Source organism: Canis lupus, chromosome 2, assembly GCF_048164855.1.
Source record: "Canis lupus baileyi chromosome 2, mCanLup2.hap1, whole genome shotgun sequence".
In the NCBI taxonomy this organism is placed as follows: Eukaryota; Metazoa; Chordata; class Mammalia; order Carnivora; family Canidae; genus Canis; species Canis lupus.
This window is the reverse complement of record NC_132839.1, coordinates 93,342,807-93,370,106: the sequence shown is the minus strand read 5'-3', so window position 1 is coordinate 93,370,106 and position 27,300 is coordinate 93,342,807. Positions and strand designations below refer to the sequence as shown.

General features: G+C 46.5%; 1 protein-coding gene and 1 long non-coding RNA gene across 5 annotated transcripts in view; one reads left to right on the top strand and one right to left on the bottom strand.

Moving 5' to 3' along the window:
• The window catches only part of PIGG (phosphatidylinositol glycan anchor biosynthesis class G (EMM blood group)), a 37,864-nt gene extending 19,065 nt beyond the window's left edge, over positions 1–18,799 (top strand). Inside the window, exons 7-13 of one of the 4 annotated variants that reach the window (XM_072810258.1) lie at positions 1,604–1,821; positions 2,168–2,449; positions 3,719–4,176; positions 6,886–7,077; positions 10,151–10,460; positions 12,841–13,004; positions 17,162–18,799. In XM_072810258.1, coding sequence (XP_072666359.1) covers positions 1,604–1,821; positions 2,168–2,449; positions 3,719–4,176; positions 6,886–7,077; positions 10,151–10,460; positions 12,841–13,004; positions 17,162–17,375 — 1,838 coding nt within the window. In that variant the 3' untranslated portion in view covers positions 17,376–18,799. Of the gene's footprint in view, positions 1–1,603; positions 1,822–2,167; positions 2,450–3,718; positions 4,177–6,885; positions 7,078–10,150; positions 10,461–12,840; positions 13,005–17,161 lie in introns of those variants that run through there. The other 3 variants (XR_012023271.1, XM_072810269.1, XM_072810283.1) reach the window with 3 other exon arrangements.
• LOC140623716 (uncharacterized) lies at positions 14,403–15,766 on the bottom strand. Its single transcript, XR_012023276.1, has 2 exons — positions 15,576–15,766; positions 14,403–14,868 (listed from the first exon to the last, which is right to left on the bottom strand). It is a non-coding gene; the product is annotated as an uncharacterized lncRNA (long non-coding RNA).
• Positions 18,800–27,300: the final 8,501 nt, after the last annotated feature.

The following is a 27,300-nucleotide window of genomic DNA, read 5'->3' as shown; positions in this document are numbered from 1 at the left end:
AGACAGAACTGGGTACATGTCTGATGCTGAAATCGATTTCCAGGCCTCCCCTGATATCCAGCCCAATCTGAGACAACTCTCCCATCGCCCCCCTGACTTTCATCCCAGTGGAACAGACTTTTCTCACCTCCGGACCTTTACATGTGCTATTCCCACAGACTGGATGCTCTTCCCCATAAATCACCTGGTGGATTTCTGGGCCACTTGCCACTTCAGCTTCAATATCAGACCTTAGGTTCCCCATGCTCAACCCCAGATTTCAGTTTCCCATATTCCCCCATTTCCTTCATAGCACTTTTCACAATTTGTACTCACATGCCCATGTGAGAACCAAGCTAGATCACAGGCCCAAGCAGGCAGGAACTATACGTATTTGCACGTAGCATGTAGTTGGTGCTCGGTAAATACTTATTTGGATACATACACAGGTACCCACGTCTCCATGATTCTAGGAGGTGCAGTATAGACACTGCTGCCCCCCTGTCTCTGTGACTCTGGGTGGTGGGGTATAACAATGCTTCCATCCTAGATACAGGCTAATTAGATCTCAGCTGTCTCCTGCCAGCCTGTGAGCTGGTGTCTGGGTGCTGCCCCTCTGGAGTGGGAATGGTCGTCATCCCCATCTCAGGTCATGGGCAGAGAACGGACATGGGCTTAGAGTCATGCCGGCCACCAGCACTTGGTCACCTGGCATCCGCAGCAGTGGCAGGGCTTCAGGCATTTGGGCTGTGCTCAGGGTTACCCAGCAACCCTAACCCTAGCAGGCATGTCCCAGACCCCCTCGGAATGGTTCTGCTGGAAGAATACATTACGTACCAGGCTGTCTCAGGAAGGAAGTTCTTGCTGTGCAGGCTAGTTGAGTCACCAGTAAGTCGGGCCCAACTCCAGAAGGAAGCGAGGCAGCTTCCTGATGCTGAGCTGCCTGCCACTGCCATCCCACAGAGGGAGCCGGCAGCAGCTGGGGCTGGGCTTCATCCAGGAGCCATTCTGGCAGCCCTGGCTTTGCCTCCCGATGGATCATCTATCTTGGCATCACAACAGAAGGGGTCGGACTGCCGGCCCTTCCCAGAGAGGACTTGTGAAGTAGGAGAGCAGGTCAGAGACGGGTGCTGTCAGTAAAAGGTGGCAAGTGGATGTGGTGAAAGCGGCATCAGGCCACTGCCTGCCCAGTCCTCACGGTGGGTGCGGGTTGCAAAGATTTGTAACACCAGGGGCCCTTCATGTGATGCCCTCCCGGGTGGTTGTTATATCACACATTAGAGAAGGAAAGCTTGGAGAGAGCCTGAGAGAGACGGGGGAGGAGGAGGCAAGGCCAGGCGTGGGAGCTAGAGAAAGGGCAGAGCAGTGGGCAGACACTTCTGTCCGTGTCGTGTGCTGTTCTGTGACTTGGGCCGTGGCGGGCTGGCAGGAGGATGTCTGAGGATTCATGAGCATCATCAGCTGTTGTTTTTACTCAGGGCGCTGCTGGCCACCCCCCAAGGAATGGTTCGTCTTCATTAGGCACAGACCTCATGCACACACCATGTGCTGTGAATAACTGAATACTTTGAAACGATACACGTGTCGGCGATTTGTGTGTGTAACCTTGTCCTCTTCTTGCTAGAGCCTGGATTTGAGCAGTTTAAAATGTCAGAGAGGTTGCATGGGAACTGGATCAGACTGTACTTGGAGGAAAATAACTCAGAAGTCCTTTTCAACCTGGGAGCCAAGGTTCGCAGGCAGTACTTGGATGCCCTGAGGACCCTGAGCCTGTCCCTGAGCAGACAAGTGGCCCAGTACGACATCTACTCCATGCTGGTGGGGACTGTCGTGGTATTGGAGGTACGGGTGCTTGTATCGTGGCTCAGCTGTTGATTCGATAACTTAGCCAGAATACTGTAGTGTAAAGCACATAAAATACTGTTTTTTTCTAAAAATGGAAAAATATCCGTTTCCTTGTTTGTTGAACTCTTGTGTGTCCTTGTGCCCCAAGTATCGTCAGGAATCAGGTGGCTGGCTGTGTTCCGTGCTGCTGCATGCATGCATTCTTGGCGGGTCATCAGAAATCGTGTTTATCGGGCTTTCTTCTTTTGTTTCCAACCCTTGAACAGCTGGCACAAGGTCAGGAGACAGGCTTTTTCTGAATGGTTCTCTCCAAGTGCACACTGCCGCTGTTTTCCCCTCCCAGGTTCTCTCCCTGCTCCTACTCAGCATCCCGGAAGCACTGAGCAACAAGGCCGAACTGGAGGTTCCTCTGTGGTCGCCTGTGTTTTCTCTGCTGTTTTACTTGACGTTGCTGGTTCTCTCCGCTCTTCACGTCATTGTGTGCACCTCGGCCGAGAGTTCCTGCTACTTCTGTGGCCTCTCGTGGCTGACAGCAGGCGGAGTGATGGTGTTGGTCTCCGCACTGCTCTGTGCAGTGGTGTCTGCTCTTGCCAAGACCTTTGGTGATGGAAAGTTCCTGAGCAAGGTAAGGCTGGTTCCTATACGTGGGGCACTGGCTCTCTGGCTAGGCCGTTTTCTCTTACTCCAGCTGATCTTCCAGCATCAGACACTGCTAACCCCCAGGTGTGTGTCAGGCGGAGCCAAGGAGGGGAGCCCACATTTCAGAGGGGATGACGTCTGAGCATCCCAGCTTCAGACACTCAGATCTGTGTTGCCAGGTCACGTGTGCCTCGTTTCTTTATTGGAAAGACAGAGTCCCTGTGACTGGGGCAGCATGGGACTGTACAGTGCTGGTGGGGCAGCATGTGAATCAGACACCTCTCCAAGAGTATTTGAGCTGCAGCCAAGGGAGGAACATTCCAGAGAGAAAAGAATCAACTCAGTAGACCTTCTAGGAAGTTCAGCAGGAGGCCAGGACCCTGTCCTCATCCCACCTTTTCTTTTCAAACCTTTAGGTTTCTTAGAATCTTTGGCCTCTGACACCTTTATTCGTGGTGTGGTGGCAGAGCAGTGAGGCAGAGGGGGACAACCATGGCTGGTCCGTGGTGCCCGGGGCCCAAAGGACCCGGGGAGGTGATGCCTGGCCCTTCGGTGCAGCTGCCTCACCTCAGTCTGAGGACCTCACGGGCTGTCGTTTGTAGCACATCTCTGTTCCCCATTAGCGTACAGGTTTCCCTAGAGCCGTTTGATTCCTCGGGGCCTAAATAGGTCCACAGTATCTCTGTACCTTACACAAACTGCACATGATAAATAGAGTAAATATTAAGTAGTCATCAAATGACAGTCATTAAAATCTCATCTTTAATTTTAAATGTTTTCAGTTAGTATATTTAAGGGTTAGTACCGTGATGCCAACTTTGTTGTTTCAATAGAATTGGCCATTTTAATGAAAACTCTCTGGTGGAATATATCCTGGGGGTTCTTTGGTTTCAAGAAGCAGGAACTGACTGTGGACCCCCTTGAAGACCTCAGGCTCCCAGAGAAAGGGTGAGGGTTCGAGGAGGACTGGGCTCAGGGGCTGGGAGGTGAGCTCTCTGCAGATGGCGTGGGGCTAAGTATCTTTATTCTCTTTGTCACTCAGCTTAGGACTTGCAGTCCAGGATGACAACAGCCCATGCTGCTTCTATGCTCCCTGGCCATGCCCCAGGAGGATAGGCAGGGGGCGGTGGGGATGTGGGGCAGGAGGAGCAGCAAGTGCCTGTCACAGCAGGTCAGCAAGAACTTTAAGTGCATGTGGTGGGATTTGTGTAATTTTTATATTTTTCCCCTCACAAAATGCATTTTCCTTTTATAGAATCCAGCTCATCCAAAGCCACGATGGTCGGAGTTAGATGTTCTTATCTTGTTGGGGACCATGGGCCACGTGCTGAGTCTGGGTGCAAGCAGTTTCATCGAGGAGGAGCACCAGACCTGGTATTTCCTCATTAACACCCTGTGTCTGGCTCTGTGTCACGAAATCTACAGAAACTGCCTTCTGAGGGACGACAGTGAACCCCAGCAGTGCCCACACGTGGAGGAGGAATTCATCCGCACCGCAGCAGCATTACAGGACAGGAGCACTGGCTGTGACACGTTAGAGCCCCACGGAGTGTCTAGAAGCCTCACTTCCCTTGACACTCTCAGAGGCTACGAGAAGTGGATGGTGTTGGCAAGTCCATGGGTGATACTTACCTGCTGTCGGCTGCTGCGGTCCCTAAACCAGACGGGTGTGCAGTGGGCCCACCGGCCTGACCTGGGGCACTGGCTCACCAGGTGAGACCATGAGCCGTGGCCTTAGGCCCAACCTTGCATGGTTGACTGGCCACACACAGTCTTTTTCAAAACAGGTCTATTTTTCATATTCAGGACAGAGTGGTATTTGAGACCTGAAAAAATGGAAAAATAGACTGTAAGCCATGAATTAATGTTTTTTGGTGTTTTTATGGCTGAATCACTGTCATTGTTTATATTTGAAAACCTTTGAGTTTTAAAATGACAACTGCAGCCAGGATATAGTTTTGTCACTCGCTGCCTCCTCCCCGACAAGGCAGAGGTGGGGTAGGACCACATTCCCTCTTTCCCCACTCTGAAGCCAGTGGCTAAACAACCTAGTTGAAAGTATTATCAAGACGCCTGGGTGGCACAACTGATGAAGTTTTTGACTCGATTTCACCTCAGGTCATGGTCTGAGGATCGGAAGATCAAGCCCCCAATGTCCAGCTCCATGCTCAGTGTGGAGTCTGCTGGAGATTCTCTCTCTCTACCTCTGCCCCTGCCCTCTGTGTGTTCTCCCTCTCTCTCTAAAAAAAAGAAATAATCATTTGGCTGTAGTACACATTTTAATTTTTGTCAATGAAGACTTAGAAAACTAAAGTAGAGGGAAAAGAGCAGAATGGGCATTTGTTTCCTTTGGCTGTGAAGGACTTGTATGAAAATCACCAACAGACCAACAGGAAAGGGGCTCAGGACAGTGAGAGACCCGTCCCTCACCGCGGGGGGGAGTGCCAACAGAAAGAGAAGGGACATGCTCGCCCTCCTGGTGATCAGGGAGCTTAGAGTCCAACAACAAGGTGTGAGTTCCCTCATGCTCACGTAGACACACAAAAGGAAGCGATAGAACCCAGTCCTGGTGAGCAGCAGAGGACCCCTGACCACACACTGCCATGACCCTTTGGGAAAATACCTGGAAATATCCATCAAACGCTATAAAATTCATTCCGCTGGTCAAATCTATCTTTTCTTTTCTTTTCTTTTCTTTTCTTTTCTTTTCTTTTCTTTTCTTTTCTTTCTTTCTTTTTCTTTCTTTCTTTTTCTTTCTTTGTCTTTCTTTTCTTTTCTTTTCTTTTCTTTTCTTTTCTTTTCTTTTCTTTTCTTTTCTTTTCTTTTCTTTTCTTTTTCTTGTTATTTATTTATTCATGAGAGACCTAGAGAGAGGCAGAGACCCAGGCAGAGGGGAGAAGCAGGCTCCCTGAGGGGGCCCCATGTGGGACTCGATCCCAGGACCCCGGAGTCACGCCCTGAGCCGAGGGCAGACGCTCAACCACTGAGCCACCCAGGCGACCCTGGTCAAATACTTCTGATGGAAATTTCTCCTAGGTGTTAACTCTGTTAACAAAGTCTTGGCAACCACAGGCAGCTTGGTTGGGTGCCTGCCATGTGCCTGCTCTTTCATTTTCACAGCAAGCCTGCAGAGAGGTTGCTGGCCTGTTCTGGCTTAGGAGAGGGAGCACAAGGTTGAGGCACCTGCCCGAGCATGTGAGGTTGGGAGAGCCCTGGGATAGCCCAGTGGCCTCACTTCTATTTTTCTAGCGAGGTGAAGCGCTGTAGGAGATTGCGGGATTCCCACCCCCGATGCCTTTCCACCCCCCACCCTCCAGGAGCAGCCATGCCCACTCCTCAGCCTGGACCCTCCACGAGCGCACTGGGTGCTGCCTCTTCCCATCAGACGGTGCCCCCCTCGCACATCACTGGTCTTCCCTATGCTCCTGAGTTATTCCTATCAGTTGGTGAAGAGGCTGCGATGTGGCCCCATTTCTCCTTTGTAGCAGAGCTTCTTGAGAGGCATGTAAACTCCCCTTCCTTATTACTGTTTTTTAGTTATTACAATTATCAATCCAGGAAGAGTGCATAAAACACAGTGGAAAGGGCAACAGTGAATGGACGCCCCGGTGACTGCCTCCCAGAGCGAGGACCAGGGCAGGGCTAGGCCCCAGCATGACCCCTGCCACCACCTGCCATCCTTGGGTCCACGTCTTGACACTAGCCGCATCCTTCCTCTGAGTCTCTTCCAAGTAGTTTTTCCATTGATGTGTGTTCCCCTTGGCAGGATAGTTACTCATCCACTTAACAACTAAGGGTGTCTGGGCTTTGTGATTGGAGCTGTGGTGAATGACACGGAAAAGAACCCTGCCTTCCAGCACAATACTCGCCGAGGTAGCAGGATGGTGGGCAAGGGCCAGGCAGAGAGGGGGGCCCGGCTCTGCTGTGACAGTTTCGTGCTCCAGGTGGAGATGCTCAGCCCCTCTGCAGAGTCTCCCTACGTGAGAATGCGCGGACACGCTCAAGTGAGTCAATCTGTGCTAATGACTGGGAGGACCGCTCCAGGCCGTGCTTGTCTCCCTTGAGCAGAGTGCACACTGGTAAATACAGTGTGCCCAGAATCTCTTCACTTCTGGTTGGGGAAGTGGGGCTGCCAGGGGAGCCAATGGGTAGCGTTTTATACAGGTCACTGCACGGGCCAGTGAAGACCTGGTGGCAGGGACCATTTGGGAGTGAGAAACCAGAGTTCAGGTTAACAGTCCTTCATTGTTAAGCATTTTAAGAACCTTTGAATTTAAATCACCAATGATTTTCTTTTCTTTTTTGCTTTTCAGAAAAGTCAGCTATTTTTAATACAGTTCTTAGAAAGCCACTTGATGTAGATCCTTGAGATCGCCAGTTAATACTTGTTAGTAATGTGGGGGATTTTCCATTTCATTTCAGTTCGGATCACAAAGCTGAACTCTCTGTTTTGACCGCCCTTTCGCTCATCGTGATTTTTGCACTGGTTCAGAGGAAGTGCTCCCTGACGTCAAAAGTAGCCCTGGCGCTTGGCCTGCTGGGCGTCTATTGCTACCGGGCGGCCATTGGGAATGTCCTGTTCCCATGGCAACGAGACAGCAAAGACATTTCAAAGTAAGTGTACTGGCAAATCGATTTCATGTTTTATGTACGAAAGCAGGCCATGCTGTCTTGAGAACTCTGGAGTCGGTTCCTGCAAATTGTGATCTCAGCAGTTACTAGGGCCCAACAAGGAGTGCCTCAGTGAACTGATTTTTTTTAGGAGAGAGACAAATAACGCAGTAAGGTCACTGAGGTTTCTTTTTTTAAATAAAGGATTCTCTAAAAGTAAGGAATTTAAAGGATTCAGTTTTGCTCAGTCAAGAAATAGTAACAGGAGTCACAAAGAGTAGATGCTTCCTAGCAGTTGGGAAAGAAAGCACAGCAGAAAAATCAGCTTTCCCACACTTTACAGTGAACTCTGCGGGTGAGGAGGGACCCCTTGTGCCGATGGAGTCATGAAGGCCACTTTTTGTCACAAACTGGCAGGCTTCCTTTCTCTAATGGTGATGTGGGATGGTTGAGCAGAGGCCATCCTGGAGACTGTTTGTAAAACATGTTAAGAATCTTGAGTGCGTCCAGCCCTCTGACCTGGGCGCTGTCTTAAGGAATCTATCTCAGGAATGCAGCCAGACATGAGGTCTGAAAGCAGGAGACAGGCAAGCTCTCTGAGAACTTATTCACAGGTATGCATAGTACAAAGCCAGGTAATTGGCTAACAGTAGTGGGATGAGCCTCTGGGGGATGTTACAGCTTTGTGCTGACTATTGTGTTTTCATAGAAGATGTGAAAATGTGGATTGCTAGGCTATAAAACTATTGTATGAGCCCAGCTTATAAAGTATGTACACACTTTTTTATGTTTGTGTGAAAGACTAAAATATGTAATTAGTCGCGGTTATATTTAGGGCACAGAATCACAGGTGGCTTGTGATCTTCCTTTTCAGGCATTTTTTTTTTATTGCTTTTCTAATCAGAGAAAGGAAAGCATATGTCATCTTCTCAGAAAAGCTCAAGGTGTAAGCTGAGGGCTGTGGCCAGGCTGCGTAGGTGGCCAGGAGGCATGGGGGCATGCCTAGAAGCAGGACCTGCCAGTGATATGGACAGTTGAGGTGATGCCAAGAGCCTAGCTGAGGTGACAGCAGGGTAGCAGGCCTTCTCCTGAGGCAGGGAGGTCAGGTAGGGGGAGAATGGTGGGAAGACCTCTCAAAGGCTGTTCACTTTGGAGTCTAAGACTCTGGGCAGAGGGTATTTGCAGGGGTGTTTGTTTATGTCTCAAAGTGTTGAACAGGAATAAATGCCTCATTTCCTATCAGATCCATGCACCTCTTCTCATCATCCCTCATCTCAGGACTTGGACCACTTACCATTCATGGATGCCACAGCATATACCTTGTTGGTGTAGAACATAGGCCAATGCACCCTTTCATTAACCCACACTGCTTGTTTCACATCCTTCCCATAAAATGCTTCCATTCCCCAGCCCCATCCACCCTGGTTCTTAGTTCCCTCTCACTTGTAGATCTGCCCCAATCCTAGAGCCATCCAGGTTCTAGATTTCCCTAACAGCTGCTCCTCACTGTTTAGGCTGTGGCTCTCCAGCTTCCTTTTCATTTAACTTCTGGTTTTTCTTCTCTACTCTGATGCCCAGGCTTGACTAGAGTAGAGGTCAGATTGCCATGGTCCTGGACATGCAGGAATGGCACTGAATGGTTTAGGGGCAAGGACACAGACCCCTCGAAGGCATCTGCTGGTGTGTCTCCCCCTCTCATGGCTCAGGCCTTGGCTGATTTCTCCTCCTTTAACCTTTGTGAGTTGGTCATCAGGTCTCGCTTAGCACACACATTGGCAATGGGGTTGTACCTGATCCCAGCTCCTTGCCCAGTGCATGGCCCCGGGGCAAATGTCTACTCACTGGAGACACATCAGATAGTGGTCTCTGACTGATCAAATTAAACTATGCTTTTAAAAAATGAATTTTTTAAAGTGTATAAACCTTCCTAATAAATCTGAGATAGGAAAATTCAGTTTTTCAAAACAGATACATTATTATGGTAATGATATCATTTAAAATTTTAATTTACTTAGCATTACTTTAAATGATCAGCTTTTCTTGTATATGTAAGATATTTGATTTATGAAATTTATTTAAAATATGTTGTAGGGCTATATGTGTTTCATAAAATGAAATTTTTTGGTAGAGCATCACAAATTATATCCCTTACAGATAATTGTAAATGAGGTTCTAAAATAATCCCTTCTTTTTAAGATTTTATTTATTTATTTATTAGAGAGAGAGAGAGCGAGCACACGCATGTGCACAAGCAAGCGGAGGGGCAGAGGCAGAGGGAGAAGCAGGCTACCCACTGAGCGGGGAGCCTGACCTGGGGCCTGATCCCAGGACTCCGAGATCATGACCCAAGCCAAGGACAGACACTTCGCCCGTTGAACCACCTAGGTGCCACTAAAATACTTCTTAATAATTCTTAGTATTTATTGTGTGCCACACGCTTTACCTATGTTCTCTTGTTTAATTCTCTGGACAGCTTATGACGTGTAGGTACCCTTTCTCTTCATTTCAGGAATGACGCAGTCAGCGGCAGAGCCCAGACTCACCTGGCCCTGCCGTCCCCAGGCCCCAGAGTGTGCACTGCACTGTTGTATATGTGTGAGTGTGTGTACATACACAAGGACTTACTTAAATCTGCTTGGTTGTGAACATGTCCAAGTGTATCTTAACATCATGAACTTATGGACATTTCTGACAGAACTTGCCCTTATCCTGTTGCAGTGATCTTTCAAATTAACTGTGAAGCAGGTGGACAGTTTTTCTGGCACCCTACAAGTGATGGCTCTAGTCTTGCGCCAGGCCATCCTTGGGCCAAATGAGCGAGATTTCTCTTAAGCCAATTCCTTCAGAGAAGTGCACACAGAGAGGACAGGCCTGCCAGCCTCTAGGCAAGGGAGGGAGGGATTTCCAAGGTGGCTGATACGCAGAAGCAGACACCCCCACTTCCACAGAGTTACCCAGGTGGGCAAGTGCTGTGGCTTGTTTAGTCAGCTAAGTAGACCTGTGGTTTTCATGGGAAAATATGTTTGAGTTTTTCAAGCTGTGTTAACGAATCAAACTTGTTTTGCTTTTTTTTTAGGGGTGTTATTGAAGCTCGTTTTGTTCATGTCTTTGTCCTTGGCATTCTGTTCACGGGCACCAAAGACTTGCTTAAATCTCAAGTCATTGCTACAGACGTCACAATCAAGACTGTGGGTTTATGGGAGATATATAGTGGATTAGTTCTTCTGGCCGCTTTGCTTTTTAGACCACATAATCTGCCAGTCTTAGTGTTTAGCCTCTTGATTCAAACTATAATGACTAAATTCATCTGGAAGCCCCTGAGGCATGATGCAGCTGAGATCACTATAATGCATTATTGGTTCGGTCAAGCATTCTTCTATTTCCAGGTAGGTTTTCATTATTAATGTGGATAGAAGTCTATTAACTTTTTATATGTCATTTATCTTTTTTCTTTGAAAAAAGTTTACCATAAGTTGAGAAGTTAAAAAGGTTGTTCAGTGAAGGAACTTTCAGTGTGGTGTGGGGAATGATGCTTAAATCTCATGTATATTTGATAGGATAATGCAGTTAGTTATTTAAGACGGACACCCTTGGAACAGACGCATACAGCGTATGGTTGTGTTCTGGACCTGTTTACCATGACCTGTTAGGGACGCACTTCACAGTTCCATTGCTTTACCTGATGAGGTGATGACTGAACTCTCTCTGCCCTTTCCCCTGGCCATCAGTGCCTGGTGCTGTTGGGTGTCCTCACTCGGCCAATAGTCCCTTGGGGCCCCGTGGTCATCACATCTTCTCTCCACTGTTAAAGGGCCCACCAGAGGCAAGTCCAGGCCACCTCTGGCATGGATCTCAATATTTGCCTGTGTGCTTGGACTGGTCTCAGAGGGACTCACTTCCGTCCCAGCCTTCCTGCATCTCTGATCTGGTTCAGGGGGCCCCATCCTCAATCTAGTGGCTGCCTGTAGTACCCCCAAGGGTAGGCACAGCTCCCCACACTCCCCTGCCAGCTCCCTACCCTCTGGCAGAGGAACTGTGCACGAGCCCCTGAGCATCTCAGTTGTGTCTTCCTATCTTTACACTGAAGATCTGCACTGTCTCTGTGTGCACCAGGTCCTCCCTCCTCATTCAGACCTGGGGGACTTGGGTGGTCTGTGTGTTCCAACAGGTGGCCCTGGGGCTTCTTCCCTGCCCTTCCTACTTCTCTCCTGGTTTCTTGGCACTCCTGACCTCACCCAAAGAGCAACCCCCCTAACTGTTCTCTGTCTGTTCCCAGAAGCCCAGAAAGAGGTTGGGGGTGTGGGGGGGAGTTCTAGAATTCCATAAGTCCTGGATGATATGACCTGACCATCAGCTCCTTGGCCATCACCGTGGAACATTGCCACGCCCCTCTCCCTTCTCCAGGCTCCTGGGCACTGTGCTAGACAGCGAGCATGTGTGATGAGCGCAGACACTCCTGCCCCAGGGGTACATGGTCAGCCAGGGCTCCACGTGGGAGTGACCCTGGCATGTGTGCAGATATGTCCTGGTGCATGTGGACTGGTCGCATGATAGACCCTGCTGCCGTGAGAGGAGACTCCTGTGGGCTCCCTTTTAGCCAAAACGGAGAAAGTGGCTGCTAGTTAGGCACCCTGGCCTGCGCTGAGGCCTTGGTGTCAGGAAGACTGATGGGGCCACAGTCATGCCCCGAGCGAGAAGACAGCCTCACGTTCAGTGTGCCCCTCTGTGGCACATTCCACAGGGAAGTGACAGGGCATCCGTGATAGCACGTGGTGCTGGCAGTTGTCGGGCGCTGTCCTCGGGCAGGTGGAACACACGTGTCCCATAGCCACTGGTGCTCCTGCAGCAGCACCGTGGTATGTCCTGGCGATCCGTCAGCACCCAAAATTAGCACAGACCCTCGTGCATCAGGCTCTGCAGCAGGTCAGACAGTGACCAGTAGCAGTGCGGCCCCCCTTGTCTCAACCTTCCCGCAGCCCTTCCTTCATGGTCAGGTTTCCTGGGAGTAGACCCGCAGGCTTGCTGCTCCTCCTCCTGCCCGCTGCTCAGGGACTCCTGATAGTACAGGGGTCAGGAGTGTGGGGCCCAGCTGGCCTCCTCTGGATCTCTCTGCCTCGGTTTTCCACCAGTTCACTGAGAGTCATAGTGGCACCACATCAGGACTGTTGAGGATTAAATGAGTTGATGCAAGTAAAGCCCCAGAGCAGGCGGCCTGTGCCTTGGCTGCCTTAACAGTATTTCCCAGTCCTCTTTGTACGTGACCCAGGCAGCTTCCACTGGGGGATCTCTGGTGACTTCCCGTGTCAGAACCGTTAGTGCTCATCGTGCCTTCCCGTGCTGCAGCACTTGGGACTCTTGTTCTGACCCTCCTCTCAGCAGCTCTGGGGTCGCGTCTCTATCGAGGGGCTTCTACCTAGAAATAGTTGTCAGGAGAGAGCCCAGGTTGCAACAGGCCAGGTGGATGGAGGGGAAGCTGCACCGTGGAGGCTGCTGTCAAAGGAGGCCCGCTGTGAGAGGGGGTGTGTCATCGAGATAGTTGAGAGGTCTGCCAGCAGGACCCCGTGGCCACCTGCCTTCATCCACAGGCTTACATTTGTTGAGTTTCTTGAAGGTAGAAGACATTTCACTTGATCCTCCACACCAGAGAGCGAGGTGGGAGAGGAGTGGGCGGGTATTGGGGTCCCGTGTGTCCGTGTCACCATGACCATACTCAGCCCTTTGCGGTTGCCGGTGGCTGTGCCAGTGCTGCTTCCCCCTGTGTTCCAGGGAAACTCCAACAATATAGCCACAGTGGACATCTCGGCGGGCTTCGTGGGCCTGGACACCTACATAGAAGTCCCAGCTGTGTTCCTGACAGCGTTTGCCACGTTTGCAGGGCCCGTGCTGTGGGCCAGCCACTTAGTGAGCTTCCTGAGCTCGGAAACCAGCAGGTGAAGCTCCTCCTTTGTCTTTTAGCATAAAATCTGACGGCAGGTTGGCAATTTGAAGAGAGCATCTCATTGCAGATGCAGGGTTCCAAACCCCAAGGGCCTGAGGTTTTGAACAATTTTCTTTTCCTTAAATAAGAGTGAACCATCCACAGTATGTGGGTCAAAGGAGAGTTCAAGTGTGGGTCTGTGGCCGACCTGTGTGGGGATGGCTGGGGAGGCTGCGGAGGGTAGCCAGCTTCCAGTGCGATCTTCCAGCTCATGCCAGGATGTGGTTTCCAGGGGCACAGGGAGGAACAGCCCTTCTCGGGTTTCTCTGCTTGCTGGTGGCCCAGTTGGGGGGCAGGGAGGGGTCTTCCGCTTGGGACATGAAGACAAGACATGCTGGCCCTCACCTCCAGCATTCCTGCTGCTGAGAGGCCCCCTCAGGCCCCACGTGGTCCCCCACCCCTCTGGCCAGCCCACAGCCTCCTCTCCCACCTCAGGAAGATGCCCCTGACCACTGGGGCAGCCCACCCCACCCTCCTGCCCATCATGCTCCTCAGTGCTTTCTTATGCATGCCCGGCTCCTCCCGGAGAGGGAGCTTCACAAGCAGAAGCCTCGCAGTGTTGGTAACCCCAGTGCCCGGGTCCAGCCTGGTTGAGCGTGGCCTGAGTGCTGTGTGGGGCTGTCTGATGCTGCACTTTCCAAATAGGCCTCGGCTTTCCCTTCTGTGAAATGGAGTGAGGGTGGTGCCTCCTAGGTTGTGCGGCCCACATCAGGAGCCCGACAGGTGCTGGAGGTGGGGTGAGCAACCGTGCAGTCTGTCAGGGTGCCCACAGGCGTAGCCTCCCTTCTGGACGCCAGCACCTTGCTCAGCCCTAGGAGGACGCTGTTCCTGCTGAATGTCCCACTGTGTCCCAAGTCCTCCAGGGGGTGCCGCCTAAGGGAGGTCGAGGCTCCCTGTCCCTGTTACCCCTCTGATTCCCTATTAAAAACGCAGCCCTTGCTGTGGTGCCTGTTGGCCCCATGTTAGAACCTCCCGGGACATGTTCAGCCCCCACCTCTCAGGAGAGCACTTGGGGGTCCTCATGTTCTTCGTGGATTCTTCTCATCCTCCCCCCAGTCCAGCTCCTAAGACCCAACCTTCAGTGACCCTGGACTCCTGCCCCAAGCTCATGGCCACAGCCCACCATCTTCTCCCATTCCGCAGTTACATAAGGGGCAAAAGGGAGTGTAGGTGTGAGTGGGGTGACACTCTCAAGTCAAAGTTTAGAGCAAGAAAGTAAGTAAAGGCTTCAGCTGTGCAGACCCAGGCTTCCTGCTCTAGAGACCTTCTGGGCTCCCCTCCACATTGCCATGGTTGCCAGCTTCTCAAATGTGGGGGTCCCTTCTCTCGTGCTGCTTTTCCTGAGGATAAGGGAGATGCCTGTAAGTCACTGTGCCTTCCTCGGCTGCACGCTTTGGGACCATCTGTAGGTAGATTCCTCTTAGAGTCACTGTTGGCCTGGGGGTCAGCAGAGGGATGTTCAGGCTCTCATTCCACCTGTGAACCCGTGTGGGCTGCAAGACCAGCACTGAGCCATTGGTTCTGTCACTAGCAGGCCCCTTGATGTCTCTTTGACTGAGGTGGGGTTGGGTTGGGAGGCCTCCATCCTCATCAGTGCCATCCTGTACTGGGGACTCGGGGCCACGAACTGGCAAGGCGCACTCCCTTCTTCCTCGGGGAGCTTATCTGCCACAGTGCACTTGACTCTGCTGAGCACACCCTGTCTGCGGCCTGAGGTGAGCTGCGTGAATGGGCCGGGGAGCATGAGGGTCAGACCATGAGAGAGAGCCTGGGCTTCTGTGAAGAGCAGCTTCCCTGACTTTCCTGGCACTTTTCATCTGTTTATGTTGGGGAGAAAAAAAGACAAAGCATTTTTTTTTAAGTAAGCTAAAAGCATTTTAACTGGCTGTGGAGTATTATATGATGTTTTCCCTAATTAAGGAATGCTTCTTTTTTTACTTTAGAAAGGGGTTTTCTTTTTCTTTTTTTAAAGTTTAAGACATCAAGTTTTACTTGCTTTTGGGGGGCTTTTTGAAATCAAATGAGAAAACTAGAGCCAGACTAAAATGGTAGAAAAAAAATATTTTAATGGCTCAAATATTGGGCCCTGAGTGGTCCATGACCCTTGGCTTCAGGAACTGGCTTTGGATCTGGAGCTGGTGGTATGGACAGCCATGCTGAGCCAGACTGCATGGCCTTCATCCATTCCCCTACAGTGCACACTGTTCTTTGCTGAGGTTGTGGGAGTGGTGACCTACTGGGTGTTGTTATAGAAGGAAGAAGCCAGAGTCTTCTAAATAGGTGATGTTCATTATGTGTGAAATTGAAGTGCACGGAGGGGCAGGGTCATGGGAGCTCTACCTCCCTCGCTGGTCAAGAAGGGAGCAAGGTCAGCAGGCTCTTGGCTGAGCACACACTCATGACACTCCCAGGAAAGGGGTAGCACAGCCATAAGCCACAAGTATTCATCCATGAAGCTTTTCCCAGGAGTTTCCCTCACCAAGTATTGGAGCAGTGACCCTTGAGGAAATTAATAAAGTCATACCTCAGGACCCCAGCTCCCTGGAGGTCCTCTGCCTGATGGATTGGATCTTGAGAGTGACCCAAGGAACTCATGGGCTGGTGGCCGTAGCAGAGGCATGAGTCAGTTATGTGCTGAGCAGGTCACAAAGATGAGGTCAGAATAGCTGAGCCCCTGAGTCTGCTGGAGGTACTCAGGATGGCCTCCCAGAGAAGAGCCTGTGGGTAGGAGTAATCACAGCCATTCAGGGGAGCCAGGGAGGAGCACAAGCAAAAGGACGAGGGTACAGGATGATGTGCAAGTAGAAGCAAGCAACATATGTTGCCTGCCAGGGAACAATGGGCAGCCAGAGAACCCAGCAGAAAGGAAGGATGGGCACCAGGGCCCAAGATGAGGAGCCAGTTAGGGCAGGGTGAGGGTGTAGAGGGGGCAAGAGCTGTGAGCATGAGGGGCCAGGCCTCCTTTGGGCCTTGAGTGGCTGCTCAAGGTCCACCTTTTGCTGGACAGTGAGTACGCCAAGGGGAATCTTAGAGTGGCACCAGGCAGTGGCACTGGGTCGCTGGACCTGAGGAGCTCCTTTGTGGAGCACGTGTGCACACCCACACGCACACTCACTGCTCCACCTCAGGGTCTTTGCTTCCCTACACAGAACTCCTCATTGCTCACCCTTCATGTCCAGACTCTGCCCGGTGTGAGCGTGGTGCCACCAAGACTCCCCTGAGCACACAGACCATCCACTCTGGCGGATATGCTTGCTCCCTACCCCCGGGGCTCCAGTAATCCCAGGCCCCTATGGCCCCATACACGGCTGTGCTCATGTGTCTCCTGCACAGGGAGCATGGCTGCCCGTGTGATGGGGGTCGTGCTTCAGGAAGTGTGGGCAGCGGTGACCAGTGGCGTGGACTGGCCCCAGAAAGGGGCTCATCGTCACAGTGTTTGAGGGAAGGCCTCAGAACTGGAACTTGGCTTTTACCAGAACCTGGAAGCCTATCCTCTGAGGATTTGTGAGGTGAATGAGCAGCAAAAGATGGCAGATAATAGAACTTGTCATTTTGGAATAAGCATGGTCTCAGGAAACTTCCTTAAAGAATAGGTTAGGTTTATATAATGATCGTGTTGATGGTTTGAAAAGAAAGGGAGGACAAGCATGTGCTTTGAGGGCCTGCTTAAGTTTGAGAATGCGCTTCTTCGCACAAACACTCTTGGGCCAGTATCCCCAGGCTAGACCCAGCAGATGATCCATGGACAGCACAAACCCTGGATCTCATCCTGTGTGATTTTTTTTTCATAATATTTGTGATGTGTTATATAGTAGTACATGCACATAATTTTTAAACGTAACTATGTAAAATTTGGGGGTGCAGTTTTCAAAAATATTTTGCAGGTTGTAGCACTGGAGAGTGTGACAAGGTGGGTGCCTGCAGCTCTTGTCCCCTCGGCTAGGCTCCTACCCGCCAGACTCATCAGATCCAGGTTGGGGAGGGGGGTGTCTCAGGAACAAAAGTTACCATGGTCATTTTCAAAATAAAAATAGTGGTTACGTGTGTGTTTGTGCCTTATATGATGCAAAAATGGCATATACTAATACATATTTCCCTTTTTATTAACAGCGGCTCTGCACTGAGTCATGCTTGCTTCTGCTATGCACTGATCTGTTCTTTTCCAGTCTCTGCATATATCATTTTGGTGACGTCCCTGCGTTACCATTTATTTATATGGAGCGTGTTTTCTCCAAAACTTCTTTATGAGGGAATGCACATCCTCATCACAGCTGCCATCTGTGTATTCTTCACAGCCATGGATCAAACCAACACAAAGTCTTAGACACTGGAAAAACAATATATTTTTAAGTCTACTATTCACTTCATGCATTTGAGTAATGGGGGAAAAAATCTGTTTAAATGCAAGGACATTCTAAAGAAAAATTGTGGATTCTACAAAGTTGAAGAATAGCTTTCACTGCTGTACTTGAATTTAGATTAAATAGTGATTTAAAAGATCACTTTAAAATATTTAGTTTGAGGGACACCTCAGTGGCTCAGTGGTTGAGCTTCTGTCTTTGGCTCAGAGCGTGACCCCGGGGTCCCAGGATCGAGTCCCGCATTGGGCTCCCCGCAGGGAGCCTGCTTCTTCTCCCTCTGCCTGTGTCTCTGCCTCTCTCTCTCTCTGTGTCTCTCATGAATAAGTAAATAAAATCTTTTTTTAAAAAAAGTAACACATTTAGTTTGAATATGAATCATTACCCTGTTGACCATCACTCCATAAGGTTTTAAACTTTTAATTTTCTATGGATAAGTTAACGATTTGACTCAAATATGTGTGTTTAAATTGATGGATAAAAAGGTCTCAGGCTTATTGTGGTGTTTGTGGACTTAAGAGAACCTGGGAACTCCATGGAAGGAGGCTTACCTGTGGCCAGGGTTTTACCTTGCAGAGCTTAAACCTCATGATGACCCTAGAAACCACTGGAGGTCCCAGGGAGCTTTAGTTAGGGTGTATTACATCTGTCAACATTAAGGCATTTCAAAAACTATTCATTGAAAGATACAAACCCATTTCATCCTAACAAAGCATATTTTTAAGAAAAATAACTTTTCCAAAACAAAAATAAGTATGGAGGAGAGTGGCTTTGTTTTACATTTTTGTACATCTCTTTAGTGTTGCGATTGAGGATGGTTAGGTTCTGCATTCAATCTGTTGTCATGTGTGTGTTTGAAGTTGTCACACAGATATGTAATTGGGAAGGGGAAGAATATTTTATTTTTTTATTTAAATTCAGTTAATTAACACCCAGTGCTCGTGACATCATGTGCCCTCCCTCCTCAATGCCCAATCACCCAGTTACCCCAGCCCCCAACACCCGTCTCCCTTCCAGTGACCCTCAGTTTGTCTCCTATGATTAAGGGTCTTGTATGGTTTGTTTCCCTCTCTGATGGAAGGAAGGAATATTTCTAAATCCTCTTTCTAATCATTGTTGATGTTCTTTCTGAGTCTGTACTAAAACATGACAAATGATGGTTCTTTAATAGTTAATTGGAGAAAAAGCAAATGCATGTAAAATAGGTGAAGCCCTGTTAAGGTCTGCACCTGAGGTAACAGAATTACCTGGCTGATGAGTTCTGTGTCTGTATAAGATCTTGTTGGAGGGAGCTGGGTGAACTGTACGTGGATCTTCCTGTACAATTTTTGCAACTTCTTGTGAAATTTAAACCATTTGAAAATAAAAGCTATTTTAAAAAGGAAAAAAATAGTTGCAGTGTGGAATCTGAAACTGTGTCAGTGAACTTTTGTGTGTTCTTCTTTATTAAAATCCTAACCTGTTACCCAGGTAGGATTCTATAGTATCATGTGAAAATAACACTTCTTCGGGTTAATGTAAGTCTTCCAGATGTTGACAACCTGCAGCATTCAGCACCAAAAATCAGTTGTCACATTGCCAACAGTCTCCTGAGAAAAATCTTTCAACGTTGGAAGCTCTCGGTGGCAGATGCAAGTTTTCCAAAACTCTCTTACATCTTTTCACTTACATAATGATTTGATAATTGTATGTATTGCAAAATGGTCACCACTATCAATCTAGTTAACATCCATCACCACACAGTTAACAATTTTTTCCTGTGATGATAACTTTTAGGATATGCTCTCTTAGCAACTTTTTTTAAAATTTTTATTTATTTATGATAGTCACAGAGAGAGAGAGAGAGAGAGAGGCAGAGACACAGAGGGAGAAGCAGGCTCCATGCACCAGGAGCCTGACGTGGGATTCGATCCCAGGTCTCCAGGATCGCGCCCTGGGTCAAAGGCAGGCGCCAAACCGCTGGGCCACCCAGGGATCCCTCTCTTAGCAACTTTGTAACATATAATGTAGCATCTTAAACTATAGTCCCCGAGCTGCACATTATATCCCCAGGACTTAGTTTGTAACTGGAAGTCTATCCCTTTTGACCCCCATCACCCATTTCACCCACCCTCCACCCCTGCCTCTGGCAACCACCAGTCTATTTCCTGGACCAATGAGCTTGGTTTTTTGTTTACATTCCACATAGAAGTGAGATCATACAGTACTTGTGTTTCTCTCTCTTATTTCACTTAGTATAATGCCCTCAGGATCCATCTCTATTGTCACAAATGGCAAGATTATCTTCTTTTTTGTGCCTGAGTAATATTCTGTGTGTGTGTATGTGCGTGTGTGTGTGTATGTGTGTGTGACGTTTTCCATATCCATTCATCCATCACTGGACACTTAGTTTGTCTTTATATCTTGGTGTTGTAAATAATGCTGCTATGAACATGGGGGTGCAGATATCTTTTTGAGTTAGTGCTTTTGTTTCCCTCAGATAAATACCCAGAAGTGCAACTGGTGTGTTACACAGTAGTTCTTTTTTTAACTTTTTGAGGAACCTCCCTATCATTTTCATAGTGGCCACACCAATTTACATTCCCACCAACTGCACAAGGGTTCCCTTTCTCCACATCCTCATCAGCACCTTTGTTATTTCTTGTCGTCTTGATAGGAGAGTATTGCCTAATGTACGATATTTAATATTTAATTTAAAAATATTTAAGATTTCTTTTATCTTCCTAAAATTGCTTTTTCTAGTTATAGGACATGTCCCACTTAATAATCCACTCTGAAAATCCGTTGTTTCATGCTAAAACACTAACTGGGGATCTATTTTCCATTGTTTTAAATAGAAAACTATGAGAATGCAGTTCATGTCCTACCCAAGCCCCCAACCAGTTCCCTACAATGTAACCACACATAACAAAATGTCTACATGTAAGTGCCAAACTATCATGTTAGGGAGCAAAATGCTTAAAACTGGTTCCTCACCACCAAATAGTTAATATGGTCATGAACAACAGTTTCTCTTCTTTTTTTCCTAGCTTTTTTTCTTTCTAATATTTTATTTATTTATTCATGAGAGACACATGGAGACAGAGAGAGAGAGGCAGAGACACAGGCAGAGGGAGAAGCAGGCTCCATGCAGGGAAGCTGATGTGGGACTCGATCCCGGGACTCCAGGATCACGCCCTGGGCGGAAGGCAGGCACCAAACCACTGAGCCACCCAGGAATCCCCCTCATCCTAGCTTTTTAAAACAGAAACTTAGAATCATTTTAAGTCAGCCTTCCTCTCCAATATAAGCATTTAAAGCTATAAATTTCCCTGTATTATTTTCACTATTTTTACAAATTTTCATATGTTGCATCTTTATTATAATTCAGCGTGAAATATTTCCTGCTTCACTTTTATGGCTTAGCAGTTGACTCATCTTGAACAGTCCGTGTGCAATAGGGGAGAAAAAAATGTAGATTCAGCAATTGTTTGATGTGATGTCCTAAAACTATTAGGTCAAAGTACTCGTTGTCAACCAGACCTACATCCCACTAATTTTTTTTCTACTTATTCTTTCAATTACCAAAAGGATATCTAAAATTTCCAACTCTAATTGTGGATTTATGTGTTTCTCAATTCTGTTAGTTTTTGCTTCCTGTAAGCAAATACACCATACACTAATAATGAAATAGCAAAAAGGTAAATTAAGAAAGCAATTCAAAAAAAAAAAAAAAAAGAAAGAAAATTCCATTTCCAAATGTACCAAAAAATAATAAAATACCCTTAAGTAAATTTAACCAGGGAGGTGAAAGACCTGTACTCGAAGAACTGTAAGACATTGATAAAGTAAAAACAACACAAACAAATGGAAATATATACCATGCTCATGGATCAAAACAATACTGTTAAAAAAAATGTCCATATTACCACACACACACACACACACACACACACACACACCCTCAATTCTACAGATTTAATGCAATTCCTAAGAAAATACCAATTGTATTTTTCACAGAACTAGATCAAATAATCCTCAGATTTGTATAGGACCACAAAAGACCTCAAATAGCCAAAGCGATTTTAAGAAAGAACAAAGCTGGAGTTAGTTACCACAATCCCAGATTCTCAAATATATTACAAAGCTATAGTAATCAAAAGAGTATGGTCCTGGCTCAGACATAGACACATAGATCAACGGAACAGGATAGAGAGGTTAGAAGTAAACTGAAGTTTATATGGTCAATTGCTGTATCACAAAGGAGGCAAGATTATACAATTGGGAAAAGATATCTATTGTCTCTTCAATAGATGGTATTGGGAAAACCAGACAGCTGCATACAAAAAAAAAACAAAAAAAAACAAAAAAAAAACAGGACCACTTCCTTAAACCATACACAAAAATAAACCCCAAATGGATTAAGAACCTAAATATGAGACCTAAAACCATAAAACTCCCAGAGGAGAACATAGGCAATAATTTCTTTATCAGCTGTAGCAGCATTTCTCAGATATGCTCTCAGCATATCAGGATGCGTCTTCTTAGGCAAAAGAAAAAAGCAAAAATAAACTATGGGGACTGCACCAAATGAGCTTTTGCCCAGTGAAGGAAACCAACAAAAAAGCAAGCTACTGAATGGGAGAAGATATTTGCAAATGATGTATCTGTTAAGGGATTAACATCCAAAATATATAAAGAACTCATACAACTCAATACCAAAAAATATCTTTTTTATTTTTTTCTAAAATATTTGTTTATTTAAGAGAGAGAGTGCATGGGGTGGGGGTGGGGGGATGGCCAGAGCATAGGGCCTGACACAGGGCTCAATCTCACGACCCTGAGATCACAACCAGAACTGAAACCAAGAGTCAGGCGCCTAACTGATTGTACCACCAGGTGCTTCCCACCTCCCCACCAAAAAATATTTTAAAATGAGCAGTGGACTTGAACAGACATTTTTGCAAAGCAGAAATACAGATGGCCATCAGACACATGACAACATTGCTAATCAGAGGGAAATGCGAATCAAAACCACAATGAGATGTCACCTTACACCAGTCAAAATGGTTAAAATAAGAAAGACCAGAAATAACAAGTGTTGGTCAGGATGTGGAGAAAAGAGAACTCTCATGCACTATTGCTGGAATTGATAATTGATGCAAGTACTATGAAAAATATGGAGTTTCCTCAAAAAAATTAAAAACAGAGATACCATACAGTCCAATAATTCCATTCCTGGGCATTTACCCAAAGGAAAAAAGAAATCCAAAAAGTTATATGCACCCTTATGTTTATTGCAGCATTGTCTGCAATAGCCAAGATACAGAAGAAACCTAAATGTCCACTGATAGATGAACAGATTAAAAAAATATATTGTATATATACGCAATAGAATATTACTCAGCCATTAAAAAAATGAAATTCTGTTATTTATGACCTGGAGGGTACTAAGTGTACTAATTACACTAAACAGAGAAAGACAAATACCATATGACTTCACTTACATGTGGAATTCAAAAAGCAGTGGTACCTGGGTGGTGGCTCAGTCAGTTAAGCAGCTGCCTTCAGCTCAGGTCATAACCTCAGGGTCCTGGGATCGAGTCCTACATTGGGCTCCCTAGTCAGCAGGGAGTCTGCTTCTCCCTCTCCCTCTGCCCTTTCCCCTTGTTTGTGTACTCTCTCTCTCTCAAATAAATAAAACCTTTTTAAAAAAACAACAAAAAAATTTTTTTGAAGCAGCAAAAACAGAAACACTCATAAATACAGAGAACAAACTGGTGGTTGCCAGGGAAGGGTGTGTAGGGACAGGCCAAATAGGCGAAGGAGATTAAGAGCACAAACTCCCAGTTATAAAATAAATAAGTCAAAGGGATAAAAAATACAGCATAAGGAATATAGTCAATAATATTGTGATAATGCTGTATGGTGACAGATGGTGACTACATGTATTGTGGTAAGCTTTGCACAATGTATAGAAGTGTCAAATCACTATGCTCTACATCAGAAACTAATGTAACACTGTCAATTATAATTCAATAATAAAATTTTAAAAGTATTTTTAAAGCCTGTTATTAGGCACATGTACATTGATATTTGTTATATCTTCTTGATATATTTACTTTATGTCATTATGAAATATACTTCTTTATCTCTGGTAATAATCTTTGTCTTGAAGTCTGTTTTATCTGATATAAATACTGACACTTCAACTTTCCTTTGATTAGTGTTTGCATGCAACTTCTCCACCCTTTTGATTTCAACCTACTGTGTCTGTATTTAAAGCATATCAAAGGCTCTTATAAACTCAAAACTTAGATCCCGTTCTTTTATCCAGTCTAACAGTCTTTGCCTTTTCATTGGAATATTTAGTCCATTTACATTTAATATGACTTGTCTATTTGTTTAGCTTTTTGTCACTGTTGTCATTTACTTCTTTCTTGCCTTCCTTAACACTTTTAGTATTGTATTTTATCTTCACCATTGTCTTTTCTAAAACATGGCTGACATTATCTTTTAGAATAGTTTTAGATATATATAAAAATTCATTGGAAAGTTCAGGAAGTTCTCATACTACTGCCCCCCTGCACATAGTTTCTTCTGTTGCCAACTTGCATTACTGAAGTACACTCGTTACAATTGGTGAGCCAATGTTGTTACATCATTATTAGCTAAAGTCTATAGTTTACATTAAGGTTCATTCTTTGTCTTGAGTATTTTATTAGTTCTGAGAAATATGTAATGACATGTATCCACCATTATATTATTATGCAGAATAATTTTACTGCCCTAAAAATCCCCTGTGCTCCACGGATTCATCTCTCCCTCCCCTGAATCCTTGGAAACCACTGATCTTTTTACCGTCTCCATAGTTTTTCCTTTTCCAGAATGTCATGCAGTTGGAAACATACAGTATGTATGTGGCCTTTTCAGACAGACTGGCTTCTTCCACCTAGCAATATGCATTTAAAGCTTCTCCATATCTTCTCATGGGTTAGCTCATTTCATTTATTTTTGTCTTTTTAACAAAAATGATCCATGTGCCAGGAGGATAGGATGATTGCCCGTCTGTTTGCCTGACACCATCTTGGTTTGTCTTATTCATTTATTCATTCGTTCATTCATTTTTGAGAGAGGGGGAGATGGGAGGAGGCAGAGGAAGAGGGAGAAAGGGAATCTTAAGCACTCTCCACACCCAGCACAGAGCCCAGTGCAGAGCTCCGTCTCACAACCCTGAGTTCATGACCTGAGCTAAAATCAAGAGTCAGATGCTTAACCGACTGAGCCACCCAGATGTCCCTAGCTCATTTCTTTTTAGTATTGGTTAATATTCTCCTATCTGGAAGTACTACAGTTTATTTATCCATTAACCTATTGAAAGAGCTCTTGGTTGTTTCCAAGTTTTGGCAATTATGAATAAAGCTGCTATAAACATCTGTGACTGACCAGTGTCACTTAACAGGAATTCAGCCCCACTTTCTGCCCATGAAGATCTTGGGATACAGTATGCAGCTATGTGCGGGGACATGAGAGGAACAAGGGGAGATCCCCAATGTTGACTGTGCAGAAACCCACAAGAGCATGTCAGGGTAGATGGGAACTTGGGAAGGGAGGCCCGTATGAAAAGAAGTCCTTGGATTCCTTCAACATGGATTACTTGGCATGTTTGAATACATGGAAATAATGCTTTTACTTTTATCAAAAGTTGGGGATGAGTTGGCCATAGGTTTGTGGAAAACATCAATCAGTTAATTTCAAGGAAAACAAGAAAGATAATGTAGTCATGGAACACTGTGTAGTTCACCTGTGGACAATGTCTATGATCTTAATAAAGTAGAATAATAATTTGGCAAATAAAAAGGGAAAAGAAAAAAGCCAAAATTCAGCTGGCAGTGTGGGGAGAAAAGTTTGTGTGTCAAGTTGGGTGTGTAAGGAAACTAATCCCAAAGTTCAATAGTAAAAAATCAGTAATCATGCCCAAAGTTGAAATAATTAGAATTCCAGTATAAATCATTGTTTTCTATAAATATGGAGACATGGAATAGGAGGGCAAAACAATAATACAATTGACTACAATGAGATGCATTATGGTTGGTTGAAAATTGAAATACATATGAGTGTAATTTACCACAATAATAGATTAATCCAGGGGGAAAAAATGACTATGATGATGAGACAAAGACACTGGTGGAACTCAGCACCCGTTTATGCAAAAACAAAACAAAACAAAAACCTCTTAGCAAACTACAAACAGAAGAAAACATCCTTAATGTATTAAAAGATCCCAGGCAAGCCCCATACTAAGTGACTTCAGTCCTGTCGTCCCCAACTCTACTCAGATTTGTGTGGGAGGTCTTAGAAAGAAACTTGGGCCAGAAAACGTGCACAGGGCTGGGAGAGCAAGAACCAAAACCATCAATAGTCACAGATGATATTGGAAATAGACGAGTTATTAGAACTGAGAAGAAATGTTTGCTGGGTACAAGATCCGCACACCAGGTCAGCCATCGTCTTGAAGCCAAACAGGTAGAAAATGTAATTTTCAAACAGACAGCACTGACAATAACCACAAAACTTGAAGTGCATCTCAGGGAAAATCTGACAAAAGTCATGCAAGGTCCTTACAGAGAAAAATATGAAACTATATTGACAGACATAAAGGAAGACCCACGTAAGTGAAGACATAGATAGACCTAGTCAAGATGGACGGGCGGGCTCACGACTGTCAGGATGGCGTAGTGCCCAAACGAACATGCAAATCCAACCCAGTGTTAGTCTACGTCCTGGCAGGGCTCTGCATGCCGCGTGCAGTCTTACCTAACATGCGTGTGGACAGGCCCAAGAGCAACGAAGAAGACCCTGGACGAGCAAACACAGACACCCCCTAGCAGTAGCGGAAATGTAGGTGAGAACAGCGAGATACCATTTCCGAACAAACAGGGAGACAAAGGGGGTGCTCGGAGCAGGGCGCCAGGCTGTTTCCTGCTGGGGGCCCTGTCGCTCTAGGAAGCCCCGTCTCCACGCTGCATGGTTCGGAGTACCCAGCAGCTCCGGGCAGAGCTGAGATGCACATGCCCCATGATCACACCTGGGTAGGGGACCTACAGAACCAAGCAGACAGGTAGAGGATTTCTGTCGCAGTGTGGATTATGAAAATGAAAAAGGAAGTAACCCAGGAGTGTCTCAGTAGGAGAATGCTAAAGAAGCTGCGGTTTATCCACACCACAGAGTAAATACGCCAGAGGTAGAGGCAGCGGCACAAACCAGTGTCAAAAACATCATCCTGAGTGCAGAACAGCCTATTGCATGAAGATCAAATAGGGTACAACACCACTGTGTGAAGTCCCAAAACGTGCAAAAGCAATACTGTATACATGGTGCATGGACATACACTTTTGCGGTAGAAGCACAAAAATATCCCTGGGAATGATCCGTAACCAACTTGAGATGAGGGGCAGCCCGAAGGACAAGGAGGGAGCTCTGGCCGCTCCTGTAATACACTCTCTCTCTCTCTCTCTCTCTCTCTCTATATATATATATATATATATATATATATATATATATATATATATATATTTAAACATTTTTTAAAGATTTTTTTAATTTATTCATAGAGATACAGAGAGAGGGAGAGAGAGAGGCAGAGACCCAGGCAGAGGGAGAAGCAGGCTCCATGCAGGGAGCCTGACATGGGACTCGATCCAGGGTCTCCAGGATCACACCCCCGGCTGCAGGCGGCGCTAAACCGCTGTGCCACTGGGGCTGCCCCTACTTTATATATTTAAAAGTAAAAGAAAAAGAGTGCCTGGGTGGCTCAGCAGCTGAGCTCTGCCTTGGGCTCAGGTTGTGACCCCGGGGTCCTGGGATCAAGTCCCGTATCCGGTCCCCGCAGGGAGCCTGCTTCTCCCTCTG